Source organism: Meriones unguiculatus, chromosome 20, assembly GCF_030254825.1.
Source record: "Meriones unguiculatus strain TT.TT164.6M chromosome 20, Bangor_MerUng_6.1, whole genome shotgun sequence".
Classification (NCBI taxonomy): domain Eukaryota; kingdom Metazoa; phylum Chordata; class Mammalia; order Rodentia; family Muridae; genus Meriones; species Meriones unguiculatus.
In genome coordinates this window covers 39,519,571-39,542,442 of record NC_083367.1, presented here as the reverse complement: position 1 = coordinate 39,542,442, position 22,872 = coordinate 39,519,571, and the positions used below count along the sequence as shown (strand labels likewise).

Below are 22,872 nucleotides of genomic sequence, written 5' to 3'. Positions count from 1 at the left end.
ACCATCAATAAACTATATACTATATAGTAAGAATTCCATCCATGATGTCTAGCCCATACATATTTAACAACCTTAGGAAACATATTCTACTATCTATCCTATCTTGGTAAGTCCAAAATTCTGTACCCAAATCACTTGCATTCATTAACCTAAAACCATCCTTTTCTTAAATCCTAAAGTATGCTTAACTGTGAGAGTATAACTCTACTCTTCGATCCCCTAAGCGCCCTTAGAATAAATACGATCTGAATTAGCAGGATGTGCAGAGCAAGCAGCTTCCAAAACTATACAAATTACAGAGTCTTTTGACCACCTGGACAGTCATCCATGATTCTGCTGCAGTGTTGGTGAATCCATCACTTTGTCCTACTGGCCCAGGTATCTGACAGATTTTTCTATGAAGCAGGAAGTATGAAAGAGTTCTCTACCTTGTCCTGGCAGAGTTCTGCATTTGGCTTTCTTTGTGTCTTCCCTGATCATAGCTTGAACAGCACATTTCCAGCAGTTGAAGCAGGGCAAGTTCTTGCCTAATGGCAGCTTGTCACATTTGAACCAAAGTCCATAAGGAGGTTCTTTGATAGTCTTCATCTTCTTTGACTTAGTATAGTCGTCCTGCCAGAAGCTGACATGTCTCATTATCAAAAAAGTCTTAAATTAATAAACCATGTTTAAGTGCCATATTCTACAGATCTCTGAGGTTTTGAAGATCATGTATGTATCTCAGTATATTTGAATAGGCAAATGTTACTTGTCTCTAGTTATTAACTATCTAATTAACTTAGGAAACACCTGTGATTATCTAAACCAGTACCTAACAAAACCACAAGTTTGATTGACTATGAATTTGCATTTCTTAATTATCCTAAACAGTTTTTGATAGTAGCTTTCAAAAAGACTAGAACTCTGCATTGCCTCTTGTAAAGTAAATTTTTATTTTTTACATTAATTACATTTTATTGGCTTTGCATCCCAGCTGTAGTCCCCTCACTCATTCCCTCCCAATTCCACCCTCCCTCTCTCATCTCCTCCCATACCCCTCTCCAAGTCCACTGATAGGGGTGGTCCTCCTCCCCTTTCCATCTGACCCTAGCTTATCAGGTCTCATCAAGACTGGCTGCAATGTCCTCCTCTGTGGCCTTGCAAGGCTGCTTCTCCCTCGGAAAGAGTGTTAAAGAGCCAGCCACTGAGTTCATGTCAGAGATAGTCATTGTTCATCTTACTAGGGTACCCACTTGGATACTGAGCTACCATGGGCTACACCCGAGCAAGGGTTCTAGGTTATAGTCATGAATCGTCCTTGGTTGGAGAATCAGTCTCAGAAAAGACCCCTGTGCCCAGATATATTTGGTCCTTGTGGGACTCTTGCCCTCTTCAGGTCTTACTAACTCCTCCTCCTTTCATATGACTTTCCATTCTGCCCAAAGCTTGGTTATATGTCTTCTTAGCATCTGCTTTGATACACTGCTTGGAAGAGTCTTTCAGAGGCCATCTGTGGTAGGGTCCTGTCCTGTTACTTGTTTTCTCCTACTTCCAATGTCCATCTTGTTTGTCTTTTTAAGTGAGGATCAATCATCTTATCCCGGGTCCTCCTTTTTGTTTAGCTTCTTTAGGTGTTCAGATTTTAGTATGTTTTATCCTATCTTATAGGTCGTGTCCACTTATAAGTGAGTATATACCATGTGTGTGTTTCTGCTTCTGGGATTTTTTAATTAAATCTTTATTTTTATATTAATTACAGTTCATTCATTTTGTATCCCAGCTGCAGCTTCTTTCTCATTCCCTCTCAATCTCACCCTCCCTCCCTCATAGGGTGTGCATACAATAAAATATCCATATCTGACTGAGAGTAGATTCTGAGTGGCTTTTGCGGCTATTTGTGTGCTACAAACTATTCCAACTAGGATGAATGCCTACTATAAGAAAACACCATTTCCCTAAATCTCCTGAAATAGAATATGTCTGTAGGATTCCATTTAATTTACTTATAACTTTAGGGGTGTCTATGTTCTTCTGGTGTGTCTTGCATGGTAATTGGATAAACTAAGATTAGGTTTCTAATAATTTTGTGCTGCCCCTTTCAGTTTCCTCATGTAGTGGGATAGTAGGCTCTTGTCTAAATTCTCTAACTATGTCTGCATATATTTATTAGTTCTTTCAATGGCTTGTCTAAATTCCTCTGTCTGTGTCTGGCTATTTTTCTAGGTCATTGTAAGGCTTGTCTAAATTCATCTTTCTGTATCTGAGTATTTTTCTTAATCTCAGTTATAAGTGTCTCTATGTTATTTTTCTAACTTATGAATTCACTTTTTGTTTGAGTGAGTACAGAAAGCCATTATGGCTGTTAAGAAAAAAGTACAAAATATCAAAATGATAATAATCATAAGCAGTATTGGGCAAATTTCAGTTAATTTATTTACCTTTTCATTTTGTGCTATTTTCAAGCCATCTAGAGTAGCATTAGGGTCTGAAAGCCTTCTATTATTGTATTTGCCATCCATAACTTTCTCCTTGAAGAATTCCCGTTTGACTCACCAAATATGATGGCTTCTCACTTTGTCTAATGCCAGAGTGATATCTTTGTCCATGTGGTTATGCCACAAGTTGAAGTGCCAAAATACTGTTTTTAAAAATAAAATCACTCAATTTTATGAATGAAGACTCAGTAGACAGATGGTGTGTGTGTGTGTGAAAATCTATTAGCTCAGAGAAGCAGACAAAGGACCCAGTGGACCTTTCTACTCAGCCAACATCTCAGAAGGAAAAAAAAGCACCCCCCCTTTTTGCAGTTGTCATGTTTGTTTATTTTTATTGTTTTAAAATTAGAATTTATTTTTCATTAAATACACACTGTATTATGCTTTCTTATGATATTTCAAACAAATTTGTTGATTCTACATACACATACACACACACACACATACACACACACACAGTACCCTTCCACCCCTATCTCCCAACACTCTCACTCTCACCTATCTTCCCTTGTACCCTTCTTTTGTATAGCATGGAAAAAGCCCTTATAAGTGACCTTACATCCCAGGGAAAACCACCTTTTCTCCTTCACCACCCTGTCTTAAATAATCTCAACTCAGTGTCCCTCCTTTGTGTTTACTTATGTTCAATCCCTTTCAACTGTCTGCTTGAACTATTGTTGATTTTATTTAGCTCTGGGATTAGAGGTGTTTGCTAAGTCTGAGCTACACCTGAAGTATTTCCTTAGAGTAAACAGAAAGATCTTGGGTTAAAGGTTTGTGGTAGGGCTGAGCCACACCATAAGAAGAACTAGGTTTGTGTCTGTATGTATGTGTGTATGTATGCACACATTTTCTGGTTCACAGTCTCCAGCTGCACAATGTGATCAAATATTCTCCAACAAACATGTATAAACTTTTATATATGGTTTCCATATGTTAAAGAAAACATGCAGTATGTGTCTTTTTGAATCTGGCTTATTTCATATTGGCATCCAGTTTTATCCATTTTCATGAGTGTCCTGTTCTGATATTTTTTTATGACTGTACATAATTCCATTGTTTACTACATTTTTTCTTCATGCAGTTGTATATTGATAGACTTTTTGGCTGGTTTTATTTCAGGCTATCATGAAAAGCAAGGCTATAAAAACAAGTACATAGGTTGAATGAGATTGCTCAGATGGTAAAGGCTACTTCCTGACTAAATGAATTTGATCCTTGGGACCCACATAGTAGAAGGGGAGAACAAGTTACTGTATATGTCCCTCTGACCTTTAGGTATGCATGTGTGTGTCCATACACAGCTGTAAACATGCATATATATATATATATATATATATATATATACTTGCAATAAAATAATTAAAGACAAAGATGTATGTGCAAGTATCTATACCTTATACTGACTTAGAATCTTTCAGGTTTGTGCACAAAACTATCATAAGTCCCTACAGTATTTTTTTTCAAGATATGTAGATATGTAGAAAAAGGTTTTATTTGCAGGGGAGCAGGAATTTAATCAAACAAGCCAAATCCCATGTTTTTCTTCTCCCCTGCTACTGCGGGGGCAAAACTAGCAGCAGGAGCTGCAGAGCCAGGGGCAGCAGAAACAGCCACAGCCCCACAAGCAGGCACACTGCCAAGCTTGCCAACACCCTGAGCAATGACATCGTCAATGTCTTTTCCATTCAGCTCACTGATGACCTTGTTGAGCTGGTCATCGTCTGTCTCCATGTCCACACTGTCTACTACCGTCTTGATGTCTTTGGTGCTAGGAGAGGAGTTGCCCCGAAGGGCGGCCAGCAAGTCCGAGGCGATGTAACACATGTCGGCAGTGGCAGACAGGCCTCACGTGTGCGACCTCCATACAGTATTTTTATTTTAGTTTTTTAAAAGAAAACTTCATGTTGATTTCTATAGTGTCTGCATGAAGTTATAATCTTACTAGTAATGTGTATTATTTTTTCTGCACACATTTGAGAACATTTATTTTCATCATGATGGTCACTGTGACTGGGGTGACAAGGTGAGTCAAAGAAGGTTCAATTAGCATGTCCCTGAATATATGATGTAAAATGCCTTTTTTTTTCCCCAAATGCTCATTTCCACTTGTATTCCTTCTTTTGAGAATCGTCTATGCATCTTCTTAGCCCATGTACAGATTGGGTGATTTGAACATTGAGTGTTTAGTTTGTACATCTTTATATTTTAGATATTTAATTCCTTATCTTATGTGTAGTGAACAAAGCATTTTTCTCTATTTTGAAGATTGTCTCTTAACTCAGCAGATTCTTTCCTTTCCTGCATAAAACTCTTAATTTCATGTGATCATATTTGCCATTTTTTCCCCTTTACTTCCTAAGCTATTGGTGTCCTTTTCAGAAAATGCTTATGTATTGCTATACATTTTTCTCATTTTATTAGTTCTATTAAAATTCCCTGCAATATTCTTGGTCATTTTGACCTCTTTATCCACTCCTACCAGACCCTTATCCTTTATTTACCTACTCAACTTTGTAACCTCTTCTTTTTTTCCCTGTGAAAACAGTTTGAAGTACTGTCTCCATGCATTTATAAAATGATTTCCCAGCCATTTGTATATTGTCTTTTAAGAACTCTCTATTTAGTTACATGCCCCAATTTTCAACTGGGTTGTCTCTCTTGCTTATGTTTGGTTTAGTTTTTTTTTTTTTTAGTTTATTTTTAAGTTATTTTTGGTTTGATTTTTATTTTTAATTCGTTGTATATTCTGGATACTAACTCCTTGTCAGGTGTAGAGCTGGTGAGGGTTTTCCTATTTTTAGCCAACATCTGCAATCAGATGATAGTGTCTTTTGCAGCTCAGAAACTTTATCATAAGTTCTCATTTGTTGATTGTTGGCCTTAATTTCTTGTGCTACCAGGATCATGTTTAGAAGATCTTTGTTTCCTTTTCCTATAAGGTTAGTCATGCTTCTATCTTTATCTGCTATCAGATTCAAGGTATCAGATTTTATGTTGATTCCATCAGTCCACTCTGAGTTGAATTTTGTGCATTAATTAAGCTAAGAATCTACTTTCGTTTGTTTACATGTTCCTATCTAGTTTACTAGCACCGTGTGTTGAACATTCTATCTCTTCTCTTATATTGGTTGTGAGTCTGGCACTAAAAAACCTCAGCCATCTCTCCAGCCCCTGTTTTTTCTCAAATGTAAGTTGTCCTCTTTTTCAAAAATCAGATGGCTATAGGAATGTATGTTTATATGTAGTTCTTCAGTTCTATTCCACTGATCATTGTGTCTTTTTTTATATCAATACCATGTTATTTTTATTACCATAGCTATGTAGGATAAGTTCAAGTCTTTTGGGTGGATTTGAAGTTTTTTTTTTTTTTTTTTTTTTTTTCATGAACTTAATACCAACTAGAGTTATCATGGAAGAGGAACGTCAGCTGAGGAAATTCCTTTATCAAATTAGCTGTAGACAGGTCTGTGAGGCATTTTATTTTTTTTTCCAAGTAAATTTTTATTCACTTTGTATCCCAGCTGTAGCCCCCTCCCTCACTACCTCCCAATCTCACTTTTCCCTCCCTCATCTCCTCACATGCTCCTCTCCAAGATAACTGATAGGGGAGGTCCTCCTTCCCTTCATCTGACCCTCGCTTATCAGGTCTCTTCAGGACTGGCTACATTGTCCTCCTCTGTGGCCAGGCAAGACTACTCCCCCTTAGTGGGAGGTGATCAAAGAGCCAGCCACTGAGTTCATGTTAGACATAGTACCTATTCCCCTAATTAGGGTACCAACTTGGATACTGAGCTGCCATGGGCTACATCTGAGCAGGGGTTCTATGTTATATCCATGAATGGTCCTTGGTTGGAGTATCAGTCTCACAAAAGACCTCTGGTCCCAGGTATTTTGGTTCTGTTGCTCTCCTTGTGGAGCTCCTATCCTCTCCAGGTCTTATTATCTCCCCCTTCTTTCTTAAGATTCCCTGCACTCTGCCGAAAGTTTGGTTCTGAGTCTCAGCATCTGCTTTGATATATTGCTGGGTAGAGTCTTTCAGAGGCCCTCTGTTTTAGGCACTGTCCTGTTTCCTCTTTTCTTCTTTCAATATCCATCTTGTTTGTCTTTCTGTGTGAGGATTGATCATCTCACCCAGGGTCCTCCTTCTTGCTTAGCTTCTTTAGGTGTACAGATTTTAGTATGTTTATCCTATATTATATGTCTAGTATCCTCTTATAATTGAGTATATACCATGTGTGTCTTTCTGCTTCAATGATTGATTTGATAGGGCCCAGCTCACTGTGGGTTGTGTCACCCCTGGGCAGGCTGTCCTTTGCATATTATAAAACAGGGTGAGCAAGCCCTGAGGAGGAAGTCAGCAAACAGAGGTTCTCCATAGTTCTGCTTCAGTTCTATTCTTCACGTCCTGACTTTCTCTAATGATGGATAGTAACTGGAATGGAGAAACAATCCTTTTCTTGGCTGATTGTTTTTGGTCAGTGTTTTATTACAATACAACTAGAATATTGTGTGAATAGCTATCATACATTTTTGATCTGTGATGTAATTTAGCTTTGAATTTTCTATGTTGACTTTAAATTTGGATGGTCTATCTAGAATCAAAAGTGAGGCATTGAAATTGGCCACTAATATTTTTTCAGAATCTATCTGAATTTTTATGTCCATTGATATTTGTTTTATATAAGTAGAAGTCATAATTTCATGTTTAAGTTCTTACTATTAGTCTTTAATCAAAAAACTTTGTTACAGTATACTGAAATTTAATCCTGAGCCATTTATACAAATTATAACAGTATGTTAAAATGAAAAATGAAGTTCCAGAAAATGAATTTGGTTCACATGCTCTATTTATATCATTGCTATATCATATTGAGTACAATATTTTTTACTAACTTTTGAAATATTGAGGTATGAAAACCACAAATTTACCTTCTCTTTTTAGGTTATTTATGTATTCAGTTCTTCTCATATGAATTTTCCAACATGCTTTTTTTTAATGAGATTCAGAGTAGAATTGTACTGAGTGTAGGTTGTTTATCTATTAATTTTCTTCACTTTCTTCATATTCCCTTGGTATTTTTATGGTTCTGATTTTGTACTCTACACCATTGTAAAAAGTTATTAATTCTGCTTGAGTTTTTTTCCTTTGAAAACCACCTGGCCTGCTTAGAATTCTTCAGTTTACATTCGGCTTTTCCTGTTATTGACCAAATTTTCTCTTCTTTATTTACTTTCATGGTTGTAGCAATAGAGGTAGGAAAGTTTTAGCTATTTCCAACATGAACTGAAAATCTTTATGTGTTTCTCTATTGAGTATGATTTAATGTGTAGATATTTTACATGTAGCCTTTTGTTTTTGAAGTATGTTCTTTCTACTACTGTTTGTTACTCTTACTTGATTTTCTTCTGTATTAGTGGAAATAACCAAATTCAATTTTTCCTGACCCTGATAGGACTCCCATTCACTATTTGCTTCTGTTGAGCCATCTTTGCATTCCAGGAAGGAATCCAGCAATTACATAATCATTTCTCATGTTTGGCTGTAACTCATACTTTCATAATAAGATCAGTAATTTCTCAACCCATGACTGTTTCAGGATCTCAGAGGCTCAGTGCTTAAAATCTGCAGTTTTCTGGAGAAAGAACTGAGTGAAGAAGACGTGAATTCTGTTGTGAGACAAGCTACATTTCAGAATATGAAATCTAACCCACGAGAAGATCGTGATCAGGTTATAAATACTCTAATTGGGACCAGACACAATGAGGGCTCCTTCCTGAGCAAAGGTTAGACTCAACGGTCTGTCCTAATCAGAATATTGTGAATCTCTTTAGCCTGATCCTTTGGAGCAATAGCACTGGAATTCCATTTTTTTTTTCTCAAGGTGATAAAGACTGCAACACAGAGAACATAAAAATATCTTAATGGAAATAGAACTAGGAGTTTCACCAAAAATTTAATAGTATTTTAGTATAAAGCGCCATAGTTTAGGTATTTAATAAATGTGTCTTTTCTTCCTTATACCTCACATGACTCATGTCTTCAAGGTGTATCAGTAGTACTGACCTTTGGGATGGATATTTTAGAAACTCTAAATTGTGATATTTTATTATATTTTGAAAGAACATAATACTGTGTGGTCCAGGCTGGCATTACAGACAACATGTAGCTCAGGCTGGCCTAGAACTTGATTTCCTCCAGCCATTTGCTTGCAAATGCTGGGATATAGACTTGAGACAACTTTCTTGACTTAGTCCAGAATAATTTTACTTTTTAGTTCTCTTTTATTCCAGATTTTATAAAATAATAACAAACTGCATATTTTAAGTGCAGGAGGTTAAATTGCTCTTTTTGTGTATGCCACTTTTTTTTCACAATTAAACAACAATTCACATGACTACACAATAAATACAGAGGTATCTTTTTCATCTTTTTAAAATTGAGTTATGTATCAACAGTTGAGATTTTATTTTCCTTTTTGAGACATTCCCTCATTCATGGGACTAAGGATGGTTTTGAACTTGCTCTGTGTAACTGAGCATTCTCTTCAACTCTTTTTTTCTGCCTCCACCTCCCAGGTTGTGGGAATATAGTTATGAACAACCATATCCTGGCCTTGTGACCTTATTATGTCAGAAGCTGTGAAGGAAGAACAGCTTCCCCTAACCTGATGCTCTTTACTCTCCAAACTAAAATGTTTTCTTCAGTAAAATCATTTAATGCAACATTTTACAGCATAACGTGTCATGTATTTCGGTTCCTTTAAGTTATTCATCACTTACCATTTTGATGATAGATAATGGCTTGTACATAATTATTAAATGTCTTATTGAAATTTCTGTAAATTAAGATAATTTTACAATAATGTTCCTTTTCTGTCTTTTTTGGTTTAATATAATTTTACTTCTTATCTTCAAACTAGACCAATGCTCATCAATTATTGTGTGAATATTTGTTTTCTGTCTATTCCAATTGCAAGAATCATTGCTAGTATAATTACATGTGATAGCAGAAAACATCATACTACTGTTTCCATTTTAAAAGGCTATTAATGGTGGTTGCAGATGTTTATCCAGCTCTGGTGCTCTATGTGACCTTGATATCTTTAATTGATGTCATTTGGGTCTCATTTTTTTTCACTGAATATGGAGAAATTAACAATGTTGAATTATAGATTGCATATATATATCATACATTTATTTGGGAGGTAGATAACAATTTAATTTTTAAAATCCCCCCAATTATAGCATTCTGAAATTATAATTTTTTTTGGTTCATACATTTCTCTTTAAATTTTTATTGCAAATTTTAATCAAAATATTACATCACTTTGCTCCTTTCTTGTACTACTTCTGACTTTTGCCATGCCCCTTTCTTCTATATTTCCCTATGAGCCTTCCCACTTCTTGTGAAACTAATGTCCTTTTTTGTTTTTTGCTGTTACATACATAAATTTACAAGTATTTAAACAAAAACTGATTCCTTCTATATGGGTTTTCTGTATTTAGTTTCAGGGCTAACTACTTTGTATTTGTAAAACAGTCAGGAGTCTTATTTTTCCATCTCTCAGTAGTCATTAATTTTTAGTATAGTTCTTTTTTTTTTGCAATTTTTACTGATGTCTATTGATAGAATTACTGTTCATATCTAGCTTAAGAAGCCATGTTGTTGACATATCATGAGTATCTTTTATCTGCACAGCTTCTCTGTCATTTCTAGGAGGCACAATATCTCATGAGAGAGAACCAATCTTTGGCACTATTAATGTTACTCTGCTAGACTTATAGACAGGAGCCTAGCATAACTCCCCTGAGAATCGCCCCCCAGCTGCTGATGGAAACAGATGCAGAGACCCGTAAACATTAGACATAGCTTGAGGAGTCTATGGCAGAGCTTGGAGGATACTCTGAGGGAGCCAGAGGGGTCAAGACCTCCACAAGACCTACAGAGTCAACTATCTTGGACCCAAAGGGATTCACAGAGACTGAATTACCAACCAAAGAGAATGCAAGGACTGGCCCTAGGCCCCCTGCACATATATAGCAGCTCTGTAGCTTGACTTCATGTGGGTACCCCAACAACTGGAGCATGGCCCTTTCTGACTCTTATATTGACTGTGGATCCCATTTCCAAAATCAGGCTGCCTCATCTGGCCACAGTGGGACAGGATATGCTTAGTGCTGCAGTGACTTAATGTGCCAAGGTGGCTTGGTACCAAAGGGCGACATCCCCCTTCTCTGAGGAGGAGGGGAGTGGAGAATGGATTGGAGGGGCCTGTGAGGGGGGAACAAGAAAGAGAGTAGGGAAGGCTTCGAATCAGGGCATAAAGTGAATAAATAAATAAATAAATGGGGAAAAAAGAAATGAGTTCCACAGGTGTCATTGATCTCCGCATTATAGCTTATATTAGACTTTTCTTTAAGAATCTCCATTTGTTATGAAAAGAAAATTTTTTGATGACTGGTAACAGCTACAATTATATGTGGCATAAGAATATCTTTAATTGCAGGTAGGAATTATTCTCTTGTATTACACTGGTGGTACTAGGTTTTTTTCTCCCCAATTAAAATAAAAACAAATATAAAGACCTTGCTGGGCATGATGTCACATGAGTTTAATGTACAATTCCAGAGGCAGAGACAATCCAATCTCTGGACTGAAGGTCAGTCTGCACTTGGGGGTTGATCAGATGCTAATATTTTGATGTTTATTACTGACCCTCAAGATCTGGTTACTGTCTTATCTAGTTGTGCAAACCTGCCTTAGACATTATTTCTGACAGGCTGATTAAAAGGCTTGAAACCTGGACAGGGCAGGATGGGGTAAATGTGGCTGGCTAAGCTTCCCAGGCTTTAGGTTCAGGAGAATCACAGGAAACAGGCAGTAATACTGGAAGAGAGAAGGTCACACTGGATTAGCCTGGAGAAGGGACTACATGGGCCAAGAGGAAGGATGAGGATTGCATGGATGAAGAAAACACCAACATGAAAAAATATAAGCAAGTGTTTACAAGATTATGGATAAAAGGTAGCTGAGGTAGGAATAGTTAAGGTGGATGGCATTGGATGTGGATTGGGAGGTTGATGGGAATGTTATTGAGATAGCACAGGTGAAATATCTGACCAGCACAAGGTAAATAAGGAAATTATAAAATCTAACATTGTCTATGCCTTATTGATTGTGATATTAGGTTAAATAATGCAGCCATGATAATCAAAGTGCAAACAATTAACATTAATTAGCCTGACACCAATTTTTTTCAACAACAGTGTACCATAGAAATCAAGTTCCAAGAAAGCCATAAACAATGTCTCCAAAAATCAAAACCTGAAAAATAAAGTAAAATCCATGACCTTACAAGCCCCAAGTAGTTAGCTTCTTCCCAGAAATGCAGAGTTGATTCAAAATATGTTAGCTCATACATGTATTAAGGCATATAAAAATGGACTTAGAGACAAAACTCACATGATCATCTGAATAGATGTAGACAAAATCAAATATACATTCATGATGAAAGTGCTGGAGAGTGTAGAACTGGAGAGAACATATCTCAACATAATAAAGGCTACATGTGGCAAACCCACAACCAGTATCCAAAATTGAGAAAAATGAGATAGAGCTGCCTACTATATCTAATTTGAAATATAATTTTTATTTATTATAATTTATTCATTTTGTATCCCAGGTGTAGCCCCACACCTGTTCCCTCCCATTCTTGCACTCCCTCCTTCCATCATCTCCTCCCATGTCCTTTCCCCATCCACTGATAATGGAGGACCTCCTCCCCTTTCATAGGACCCTTGCTTATCAGGTCTCAGGATTGTCTTTCATAGTCTTCCTCTGTGGCCTGGTCAGGTGGCTCCCCTCTCAGGGCAATGTGATCAAAGTGCCCGCCACTGAGTTCAGGTCAGAGACAGTCCCTGCTCCCCTTATTAGGGAGTCCATTTGGAGACTGAGCTTCCACAGGCTACTTCTATGCAGAGGATCCAGGATATCTCTGTGAATGGTCCCTGGTTGGAGTATCAATCTCAGAAAAGACCCCCTAGGTCCAGATTTGTTGGTTCTGTGTTTCTCCTTATGGAGCTCCAGACCCTTCCAAGTCTGTCTCCCCTTTCTTCCATAAGATTCCCTGCACTCTGTCCAAAGTTTGGGTATGAGTCTCAGCATCTGCCTTAATACCCTGCTGGGTAGAGACTTTCAGAGGCTCAATGTGGTAGGCTCTTGTCTTGTTCCTTATTTTCAGCTTCTTCTGATGTCTATCTCATTTGCCTTGCTGAATGAAGATTACGCATCTTATGAAGGGTCCTCCTTCTTGCTTAACTTCTTTAGGTTTACAGATTTTAGTATGATTATTCTACATTATATGTCTAATATCTGCTTATACCATGTCTGTCTTTCTGTTTCTGGGATACTTCACTCAGGATGATCTTTTTTAGTTGCCACCATTTGCCTGCAAATTTTATGATTTCCTTGTTTTTACTTGCTGTGTAGTATACCACTGTGTATATGTACCTCAATTTTTGTATCTACTCATCTATTGAGGGACATCTGGGTTGTTTCCAGCTTCTGGATATTACAAATTAAGCTGCTAAAAACATGGTTGAACAAACGTCCTTGTTGTCTCAAGCTGTACTATAAAGCAACAGTAATAAAAACTGCATGGTACTGGCATAAAAACAGAATGGTGCATCAATGGAATCTGATAGAAGACCCAGAAATAAACCCATTCATCTATGGATACTTGATTTTTGACAAAGAAGCCAAAACCGTACAGTGGAAACAAGATAGCATCTTCAACAAATGATGCTCCTCTCACTGGATGTCTATATGTAGAAAAATACAAATAGATCCGTAGTCATCACTCTGCATAAAACTAAAGTCCTAGTGAGTCAAAAACATCAACAAATACAGACACTAAACCTGTTAGAAGAAAAAGTGGGGAAGAATCCACACAGAAGACAACTTCCTAAACAGAATGCCAACAACACAGACTCTAAGATCAAAAATCAATTAATGGGACCTCATGAAACTGAAGTTTCTGTAAAGCAAAGGTCACTCTCATTGGAACAAAACAACAGCGTATGGGTTGGGAAAGGTTCTTCACCAACCCTGTATCTGACAGAGGCTAATATTCAGAATATATGAAAAACTCAAAAAGTTAAACAGCAACAAATCAAGTAATCCAATTAAAAAATTGTACAGAGCTAAACAGAGAATTCTCAATAGAGGAATATCGAATGGCAGAGAAACACTTAAAGAAATGCTCAATGTCATTACTCATCAGGGAAATGCAAATCAAAACAACCCTGAGACTTCACTTTACACCCATCAGGATGGCTAAGATCAGTTCAAGTGACAGCACATGCTAGAGAGGATGTGGATAAAGGCAACACTTCTCCATTGCTTTGGGCATGTAAACTTGTATATCCACTTTGGAAATCAATTTGGCACTTCCTCAGACAATTAGGAACAGGACTACTTCATGATCCAGGTGTACCACTCCTAGGCATTTAGCCAAAGGATCTCAAGTCTATCCAGTTTCTAAACACAGTACCTGAAGCAGTGAAGTATTAAAACCAAAAAAAGGAAATTAAGGATATATAGTCAGGGGGAAAAGGAGCCATAGTATCCTTTTTGATACCATAATATACATAAGAGAATTTAAAATTTCTACCAGAATGCCTATAGAAACAACAATTTCAGCAAAGTTTCAGGATACAAAACCAACTTTCAAAAATCAGTCACTTCTCTATACATCAACAGAAAACATCCTGGAAAATAGATTATGGATATAATCTCATTTATAGAAGCTTCAAAGGCAATAAGGTATCTTGGAATAAACCTAACAAAGAAGCTGAACCTAACCAAGTCGGTGAAAGAACTCTTCAATGAGAAGTTTAAATCTGAGTTTAAACTCCTGTGAATTTTTCAAGTTCAAATACGTTAAAAAATACTCTTCTGATGTTTATGGATTAGAAGATTTAATATAGAGAAAATGATGACTTTACCAAAAGCAATTTATAGATCCAATTCCAATCAAAATGCCCACAACATTCTTCTCTGAGATATATAAATAAAGGCCATCTTAAAGTTACTGGAATATCAGAACATTCAAAGCAATCATGACAAACAAATGCTGGAGGATTTCCATTTCATATTTCCAAATCTGTAATCGAGGTAGAATGATACACCAGTGTAGCACTGGAACAAGATAGGCAGATCAAGAGGATAAAATAGACGCCTCAAACCATTGTAGGTATAACCACAGGCACATGATATATGTTACATATAATGAAACACACTTTAAAGTTCTCATGTATTTATATTTATTAATGTTTGGTTTCATTGTAAAGCTTGTTTAATGATTGGTTGGCTGATACATGGGCCATGGAAGTGTTAGTGAATTTACTGTGTTATTGAATACATTTCTTTCACTGATAATTCTTCTACAAAGAAGAGTTAACAACCTCTGCCAAAAAAAAATCACAGTTATTTTGCATGGGTTGGAGAAGATACTGAAGTTGATTAGACTGAGTTTTGCTTTGACAGTTGCATTTACTTACCTTTGTGCTGTTCCTGTGCTTATCCTATTAGGTGCCACTGGAGACTGGAAAAACCATCTGACTGTGGATCAGAATGAAAGATTTGACATGATATTTAAGAGGAACATGAAAAATTTTCCCTTGAAGTTTATCTGGGATATAAATGAATAAAATTCTATCCAGTGTTTGTATAAACTTAAAAATCTATTAAGTAGAAGGCATGTTGTAAAATCAATATGGATGTTTCTGTGTTTTCATCAATAAAATAAATTAATAAATTAAGGAAAAATGAGTAAACTATGCCTTGATTAATAACAATGAGATTAATGAATGATTTCAGTTTTCAAAATTAAATTGTTTGAATCCTACTTAGCATTAGTAATATACACTAACGATATAAATTATGGTTCTTTGTGGTATAGAAAAATGTCTGCAAAGAGTAATGTATAGTGCACATTTTTCTTCATAGTCTACAATTAAATTTCGGGTCCAGAAACATTTAGAATCTTCATGTTTCTTATTCGTACAATAAAAGGTTAACTTATTCTGAGTCAAGCATTTTTGAGGAATATTAGAATCTTTAGCTTGAAAAACTCTAGACAAGCATTGAAGGGAATCAGAATTGACAATTAAGTTAAGAGGTAGAAAAGAGGGAAGAAAATATTCTTATCTACTTAATAAGGTCTGAATTTTGTTGCGTTTTATTGTTTGATAATATTATATTAGTATATAATGGATTTTTCGTACTATTCTTACTAAAATTGTTGAATAATGCACTTAAGATTTTTTTTGCTTGCACATATAATGCAATATCAATCAATATATACTGTTAACTAAATTTTAAGCTAGTGACTGGGAAAATATCTAGAACTCATTTAAATGTCTCAAAGCCTCTCCCAGTAAATTAAATGAGTGTGTGAATTTATTAACTCAGGATTACTACAGTAACAACAAAATCACACCTGAGAGAATCCAAGAACCCAGTGGTTGCAAGGTGCTTGTGATGGGTACCTGTGCAGCCAATGTAGTCCAACTATGGCTGTGTCATCAGGCACAGGTGTGTGGTGACAACAGTTAGGTGTCCGGTCCACAAGGCTGGGTGGCTGAGCATTCCCAATCAGGTAGCAGAAGCCTGGAGTGTCCCTGGAGATTTGTTGGTGCCTAGTCTACAATGACATCTTGGAAAGCTTGGTTCTGCTATCAGGGAAGGAATCAACAGCAGCAGCAATTGGGGCAAATTACCTGAGTGGGAAAGAAGAAGGTCAAATGTACAAACAGAAGAACTCTCTTCTGTCACACCACTTTTTGTTTGAATTATAACAGGAAGTTGAAACAATTCATGATTGATTAAATCCACATTTAATCAATGAGGCAGGATACTTATTCAGGAAAGGCTCTCTACTAAGGTATTTTGATTCATGGAAAGTTGATGTTATAACCAACCATAATAATAGCTATTATTGACTCCAGGTTTTTTTTTTAAATATCTTTGGTTTGTTGAGTATAGAGGTAACTGTGTTCCATGCATAACATGGATGAAGGGCCGTGAACCCAAAATTCACTAGACTGGAATGCTAGAGAATCGAAGGGTTGCAAGAGAGATGAGTATGGTAGAGATTTGAGGGGGACATATGTAGCTGTTAAAGACTCAAGTGAAGCAGTCCTTTGACACAGTTATAAAAGGGATCTTGGAATTACAGCCGCCATTGTTACTGCCATCTCATTGGCGGCTGTTGGAACTACCACCGCGGCATTAGCCATGAGTCATACTGTGCAGACTGCTCAGACCCCGAATAATCTTTTAGCCAATGTAGCTCATGCCTTAGATGTACAAAAAGAAAGTAATGCTCAACTAAAAGGAGGCTTGATGGGGTTCAATCAGAGGATTGACCTCGTGCAGGAGCAAATTGATACCCTATGGCAAATCGCTCAACTTGGCTGTCAATGAAAGTATGCTGGACTTTGAGTCACTAGCATACAACCTGAGAATTTTTCCTGTGCTGCAAATCTGTCTAAACGATTGTCTAGCTATATTTTAGGTAATTGGACTGGAGAATTCGATACTACGATGGATCAGCTGAGAGTGGCCATTGTCACGGTAAATTCTACCAGAGTGGACGCAGGAGTAGCCACAGGATTATCATCATGGATTGCTGCAGCCATGAATCATCTGAAGGAATGGGTGGGCATGGGAGCATTAGCAGGCCTTCTGGTGTTGGTCTCCTTGGTTTGCCTGTGGTGTATATGCAAGATTAGAGTCTCACAACAGTGTAATGCAGCCATGACCATTCAGGCCTTTACAGCCATTGAAGCAGGACAGTCTCCCCAAGCATGGTTGGCTACCCTAAAAAGCTAAAATGTTAAGCTCAGGATACGAGGCTAAGCACTGCAGTCAGGGTCAGCCGCTTTGGACCCAGAAGAGTATGTCTGATTGCATGCAGGTTGATGCCCCAGATCCCGCCTCTGAGAAAAAGGTATCAGACGGGTCTAATGCTCTTTGGGTGGATGACACCTAAATGAACATTGGTACAAAGTCCCAATTTATTTCTAATATCAGAGATCAGACCTCTACTCTTGCCTGATGCGTGTAAAACAAAAAGGGGGAACGGCAGAGAGCTGTGTAATGCCGCGCTTAAAGATAGAGCTGTTTAGCTCTGCTCCCCATTTTTTAAGTGGGTTACTTGGTTTGCTGCTTTTCAGCTTCTTTAGTTGTTTATATATACTTGATATGAGTCATCTGTCAGATAAAGGGTTGGTGAAGATTCTTTCCCAATCTGTAGGCGGTAGCTTTGTTTTGATGACGGTGTCCTTTGCTTTGCAGAAGCTTTTCAGTTTCATGAAGTCCCATTTATTGATTGTTGCTCTTAGAGCCTGTGCTGTTGGTGTTCTGTTCAGGAAGTTTTCCCCTGTACCAATGAGTTCTAGGGTATTCCCCACTTTTTTTTCAAGCCGATTTAATGTGTCTGGTTCTATGTTGAGGTCTTTGATCCACTTGGACTTTAGTTTTGTGCAGGATGAGAAGTATGGATCTATTTTCATTTTTCTACATGTAGACATCCAGAAGCACTTAAAGAAATGCTCAACCTCACTAGCCATTAGGGAAATGCAAATCAAAACAACCCTGAGATTTCACCTTACACCCATGAGAATGGCCAAGATCAAAAACTCAAGCGACAACACATGCTGGAGAGGTTGTGGAGAAAGAGGAACCCTTCTCCACTTCTGGTGGGAATGTAAACAAGTACAACCACTCTGGAAATCAATCTGGCGTTTTCTCAGACAACTAGGAATAGTGCTTCCCCAAGATCCAGCCATACCACTGCTAGGCATATATCCAAAAGCGGCTCAAGCACACAAAAAGGAAATTTGCTCAACCATGTTTGTAGCAGCTTTATTTGTAATAGCCAGAAGCTGGAAACAAACCAGATGCCCCTCAACTGAAGAATGTATGCAGAAAATGTGGTACATCTACACAATGGAATATTACTCAGCAATGAAAAATAAGGAAATCATGAAATTTGCAGGTAAATGGTGGGATCTTGAAAGGATCATCCTGAGTGAGTTGTCCCAGAAGCAAAAAGACACACACTGTATATACTCACTCATATAGACATACAACATAGAACAAACCCACTAAAACCTGTGCATCTAAAGAAACTAAGCAAAAGAGAGGACCCTAACTAAAATGTCCCATCCCCATCAGTAAAGGCAAAGAGGATGGACATCAGAAGAAGAAGAAAACAGGAAACAACCTAGGAACCTACCACAGAGGGCCTCTGAAAGCGTCTGCCCTACAGACTATCTAAGCAGATGCTGAGCCTGATGGGCAAGTGTTGGGCAGAGTGAATGGAATTTTATGTAAGAACTGGGAAATAGTAAGAGCTGGAGAGGACAGGGTCTCCACAAGGAGAGCAACAGAACAAGAAAATTTGAACACAGGGAACTTCCCAGAGACTCATCCTCCAACCAAGGACTATTCATAGAGATAACCCAGAACCCCTGCACAGATGTAGCCCAGGGCAGTCCAGAGTCCAATTGGGTTACATAGTAATGTGAAGAGGGACTGCCTCTGACATGAACTGACTGGCCTGCTCTTTAGTCACCTCCTCCTGAGGGGGAGCAGCCTTACCAGGCCATAGTAGAGGACAATGCAGCCACTTTTGATGTGAACTGATGGACTAAGATCAGAAAGGAGAGGAGAACTTCCCCTATCAGTGGAATTTGGGAGTGGCATGCATGCAGAGGGAGGAGGGATGGGGGACTTGGAGGGGAGGAGGGAGGGGCTTATGGGGGGATGCAGAATGAATAAAGTGCAATTGATGAAAAATTAATAAAAAAGGGGGAATAAAAAAAGATAGAGCTGGTTTCCGCCTTCCACCTTCCCGATGGGTGAGTGCTCTCTGTCACGAACAACTCCACATTTGGCTAAGGCCAAGGATCTGGCTTGCTTCCATGTATGTGGACCTATCTTCATTGCCCACATGGCACACTGGGGTTGGCTACTCAGAGGCTATTTAAGCTGTGGGTTGGCTTTCCCCAGGGTCAGATGATTGTTCAAGGTTCCTGAATAAACTGCATTGAGAAAAAAAAAAGAATTAGGCAAATTAAAAAAAAAAATTAAAAAAAGAACGAAGGAAAAAGAAAGAGAGGGAAAAAAGAAGGAAGGATGAATGAAAGAAATTAAGATGGAGTAAAGAAAAAGGAGCCTATGATGTAGAAGAAATATCGTATATAGTGTATGCATGTAGCACCTATCAGTTATAAATCTGATGACCTATAGCTTAGACAGGAAACAGGAGATGAGACATGCAGTAGGCAAAGAAGATTCTAGAATGGAGACAGAAGCAGAAGGTTCATTCAGCAATATGTGAGGACAGACAGTGTTACCTGAGCTCAGGTAACAGCCACATGGTGCAATGTAGATTAGAATAAATATATTATTTTAAGTATTGAGCTTGTCAGAGAAGAATCCAGCTATGTGGCCTAAGTAGTTTTAAATAAAATTTTGAGCCTCATGAGTCATCATTTACAGAGAGTTGGGGATTAGAGGGGGAGGAGACACAGAAACAGTACCACAATACTAAGAAGGTAAAGAAAAAAAAAACCAGATATTACAGTAAGAAATAATAACATTGGGAATAGTAGATTTACTTCACATTAAAGAAGACACAAGCCCAGGGCAAATTAAAGAAATTATGTGTATGAGGTTTTTTTATCTTTTTTTTTAATTTTAATTTTCTTATTAGTTACATTTTGTTAACTCTGTGTCCCAGCTGTATCCGGCTCCTTCATTCCCTCCCCAACACCACACTCCCTCCCTGGTCTCCTCCCTGCCCCTTTCCAAGTCCACAGATAGGGGAGGACCTCCTCCCCTTTCATTTGACCCTGTTTTATCAGGTATCTTCAGGGCTGGCTGCAAAGTCCTCCTCTGTGGCCTAACAGGACTGATCCTCCCGGGGGGGGGGCACAGGTCAAAGAGCCTGCCCTTGAGATCCCGTTAGAAATAGTCCTTGTTCCCCTTACTTTGGAAAACTACTTGGTTACTAAGCTACCATGGGCCACATCTGAGCAGAAGTTCTAGGTTATATCCATAGATGGTCCTTGGTTTCAGTGTCAGTCTCAGAAAAGACCCTGTGCCCGGCTATATTTGGTCCTTGTAGAGCTCCTATCCTTTCCATATCATACTAACTCCCCTTCTTTCATATGATTCCCTGCACTCTGCCGAGGGTTTGGTTATGAGTCTTAGTGTCTGCTTTGAAACACTGCTAGTTAGAGTCTTTCAGATGCCTTTTGCAGTAGACTCCTGTCATACATTCAATGTACATCCCATTTTGCTTTCTAAATGAAGATTGATCATCTTCGCCTGTGTCTGCTTTCTTGATTATCTTCTTTCTGTGTGTAGATTTCATTATGTTTATCATATCTTGTAGGTCTATATAAGCGAGTATAGACCATGTTTGTCTTTCTCCTTCTAGGATACTTCACTCAGAATGATCTTTTCTAGATCCCACCATTTGCCTGAAAATTTCATGATTCCCTCCTTTTGGATTGCTGAGTAGTATTCCATTGTGTAAAAATACCACAATTTCTGTATCCATTCCTCCGTTGATGGACATCTGGGTTGTTTCCAGGTTCTGGCTATTACAAAGAAAGCTGCTACAAACATGGTTGAACAAATGTCCTTGTTGTGTACTTGAGAAAATTTTGGGTATATAACCTAGGAGTGGTATAGCTGGGTCTTGACATAACACTACTAATTGTCTGAGAAAGCGCCAGATTGACTTCCAAAGTGGTTGTACCAGTTTACATTCCCACCAGCAACTGGGGAGGGTTCACCTTTTTCCACAACCTCTCCAGCATGTGTTGTCACTTGAGTTATTCATCTTAGCCATTCTCATGGGTGTAAGGTGAAATCTCAGGGTCATTTTGATTTGCATTTCCCTAATGGCTAATGATGTTGAGCATCTCTTTAAGTGTTTCTCTGCCATTTGATGTTCCTCTATGGAGAATTTCTTTGTTTAGCTCTGTTCCCCATTTTTTAATTGGATTACTTGGTTTGTTGATTTTCTGCTTCTTTAGTTCTTTATACATACTGGATATTAGCCCTCTGTCAGCTAAAGGGTTGGTGAAGATTCTTTCCCAATCTGTAGGCAGTCGTTTTGTTTTGATGACGGTGTCTTTTGCTTTACAGAAGCTTTTCAGTTTCATGAGGTCCCTTTTATTGATTGTTGCTGTTAGAGCCTGTGCTGTTGGTGTTCTCTTCAGGAAGCTGTCTCCTGTGCCAATGAGTTCTAGGCTGTTCTCCACTTTTTTTTCCAACTGATTTAGAGTATCTGGTTTTATGTTGAGGTCCTTGATACTCTAAATCAGTTGTATATGAGTTTTAATGTTTATAATTGTATGTGATTATTTTGTTGCTTTGGATGTGAATGTTCTCATTGATATACTAGATCAGGCTAATAGGAAAATTTTCATGATGCTTCTCAACCTACTCAGCATAGAACCTTATTCTGTTGTTTTCAGTTGCTAATAATGCCATACCAAACTGTACATGTCAATGAAAACAACAATAGGTAATAGCATTTACAAATAAGTTTTTTACTCAAATAATCTATGTTTTTAAGAACCTTCCCAGTATTATGTACTTTCCTTTTAGCCACGCTTTCATTGTGGCCCATAAGTCTGGGTATATTGTGACTTTGTTTTCATTGAATTCTAAGAAGCCTTTAAGTTCTTTCTGTATTTCTTCCCTGACCTAGGTGTCATTGAGTAGAGAGTTGTTCAGTTTCCATGTGTCTGTAGACTTTTTACTATTTCTGTTGTTGTTGAGATTGATAATTAATCTGGAGCTTTCTCAAAATAATTGGGACTAAAACTACCTCAAGATCCAGTTATTCCAGTCCTGGAGATATACCCAAAAGATGTGTCACCATTCAACAAGGATATTTGTACAACTATGTTCCTAGTAGTTTTATTTGTAATAGCCAAAATGTGGAAACAACCTAGATATCCCTCAACTGAAGAATGGACACAGAAATGGTGATACAATTACACAATAGAACACTATTCAGCTATTAAAAACAAGAAAATCATGAAATTTGCAGGCAAATGGATGAAACTAGAAAAGCTCATTCTGAGTGAGACAACCCAGTACTGAAAGACACGCATGGTATGCACTCACTTATAAACAGATATTAGCCATATATTATAGGATAGCCATAATAAAATCTACAGACCTAAAGAAGCTAAACAACAAGGAGAACCCTAGGGAAGATGCTTAAATTTTATTAAGAATGCCAAACAGGATGATCCTTTCCAGTTCTCACCATTTACCTGTAAATTTCATGATTTCCTT

General features: G+C 37.8%; 2 protein-coding genes and 1 pseudogene across 11 annotated transcripts in view; 2 read left to right on the top strand and 1 right to left on the bottom strand.

Moving 5' to 3' along the window:
* Window positions 1–15,314, top strand: part of LOC132649572 (amine sulfotransferase-like) — a 35,436-nt pseudogene extending 20,122 nt beyond the window's left edge.
* On the bottom strand, window positions 3,990–4,329 carry LOC132649543 (large ribosomal subunit protein P2-like). Its single transcript, XM_060373495.1, has one exon. It carries the CDS (start codon window positions 4,299–4,301, stop codon window positions 3,990–3,992), a length of 312 nt encoding a protein of 103 aa, XP_060229478.1. The 5' UTR covers window positions 4,302–4,329.
* A 2,167-nt stretch (window positions 15,315–17,481) lies between the features above and the next one.
* LOC132649570 (amine sulfotransferase-like) overlaps window positions 17,482–22,872 on the top strand; it is an 88,130-nt gene continuing 82,739 nt past the window's right edge. For all 10 annotated transcript variants that reach the window (XR_009588081.1, XR_009588080.1, XR_009588076.1 and 7 more), the window contains exon 1: window positions 17,482–18,541. Coding sequence is in view for 3 of the 10 variants with exons in the window: in XM_060373635.1 (XP_060229618.1) it covers window positions 17,599–18,541 (943 nt within the window). In the remaining 7 variants the exon portion in view is untranslated. The remainder of the gene's footprint in view (window positions 18,542–22,872) is intronic.

Coding starts and splice junctions, on each gene's coding strand:
- LOC132649543 (XM_060373495.1), bottom strand. CDS start 4,301: ATGTGTTACATCGCCTCGGACTTGCTGGCCGCCCTTCGGGGCAACTCC.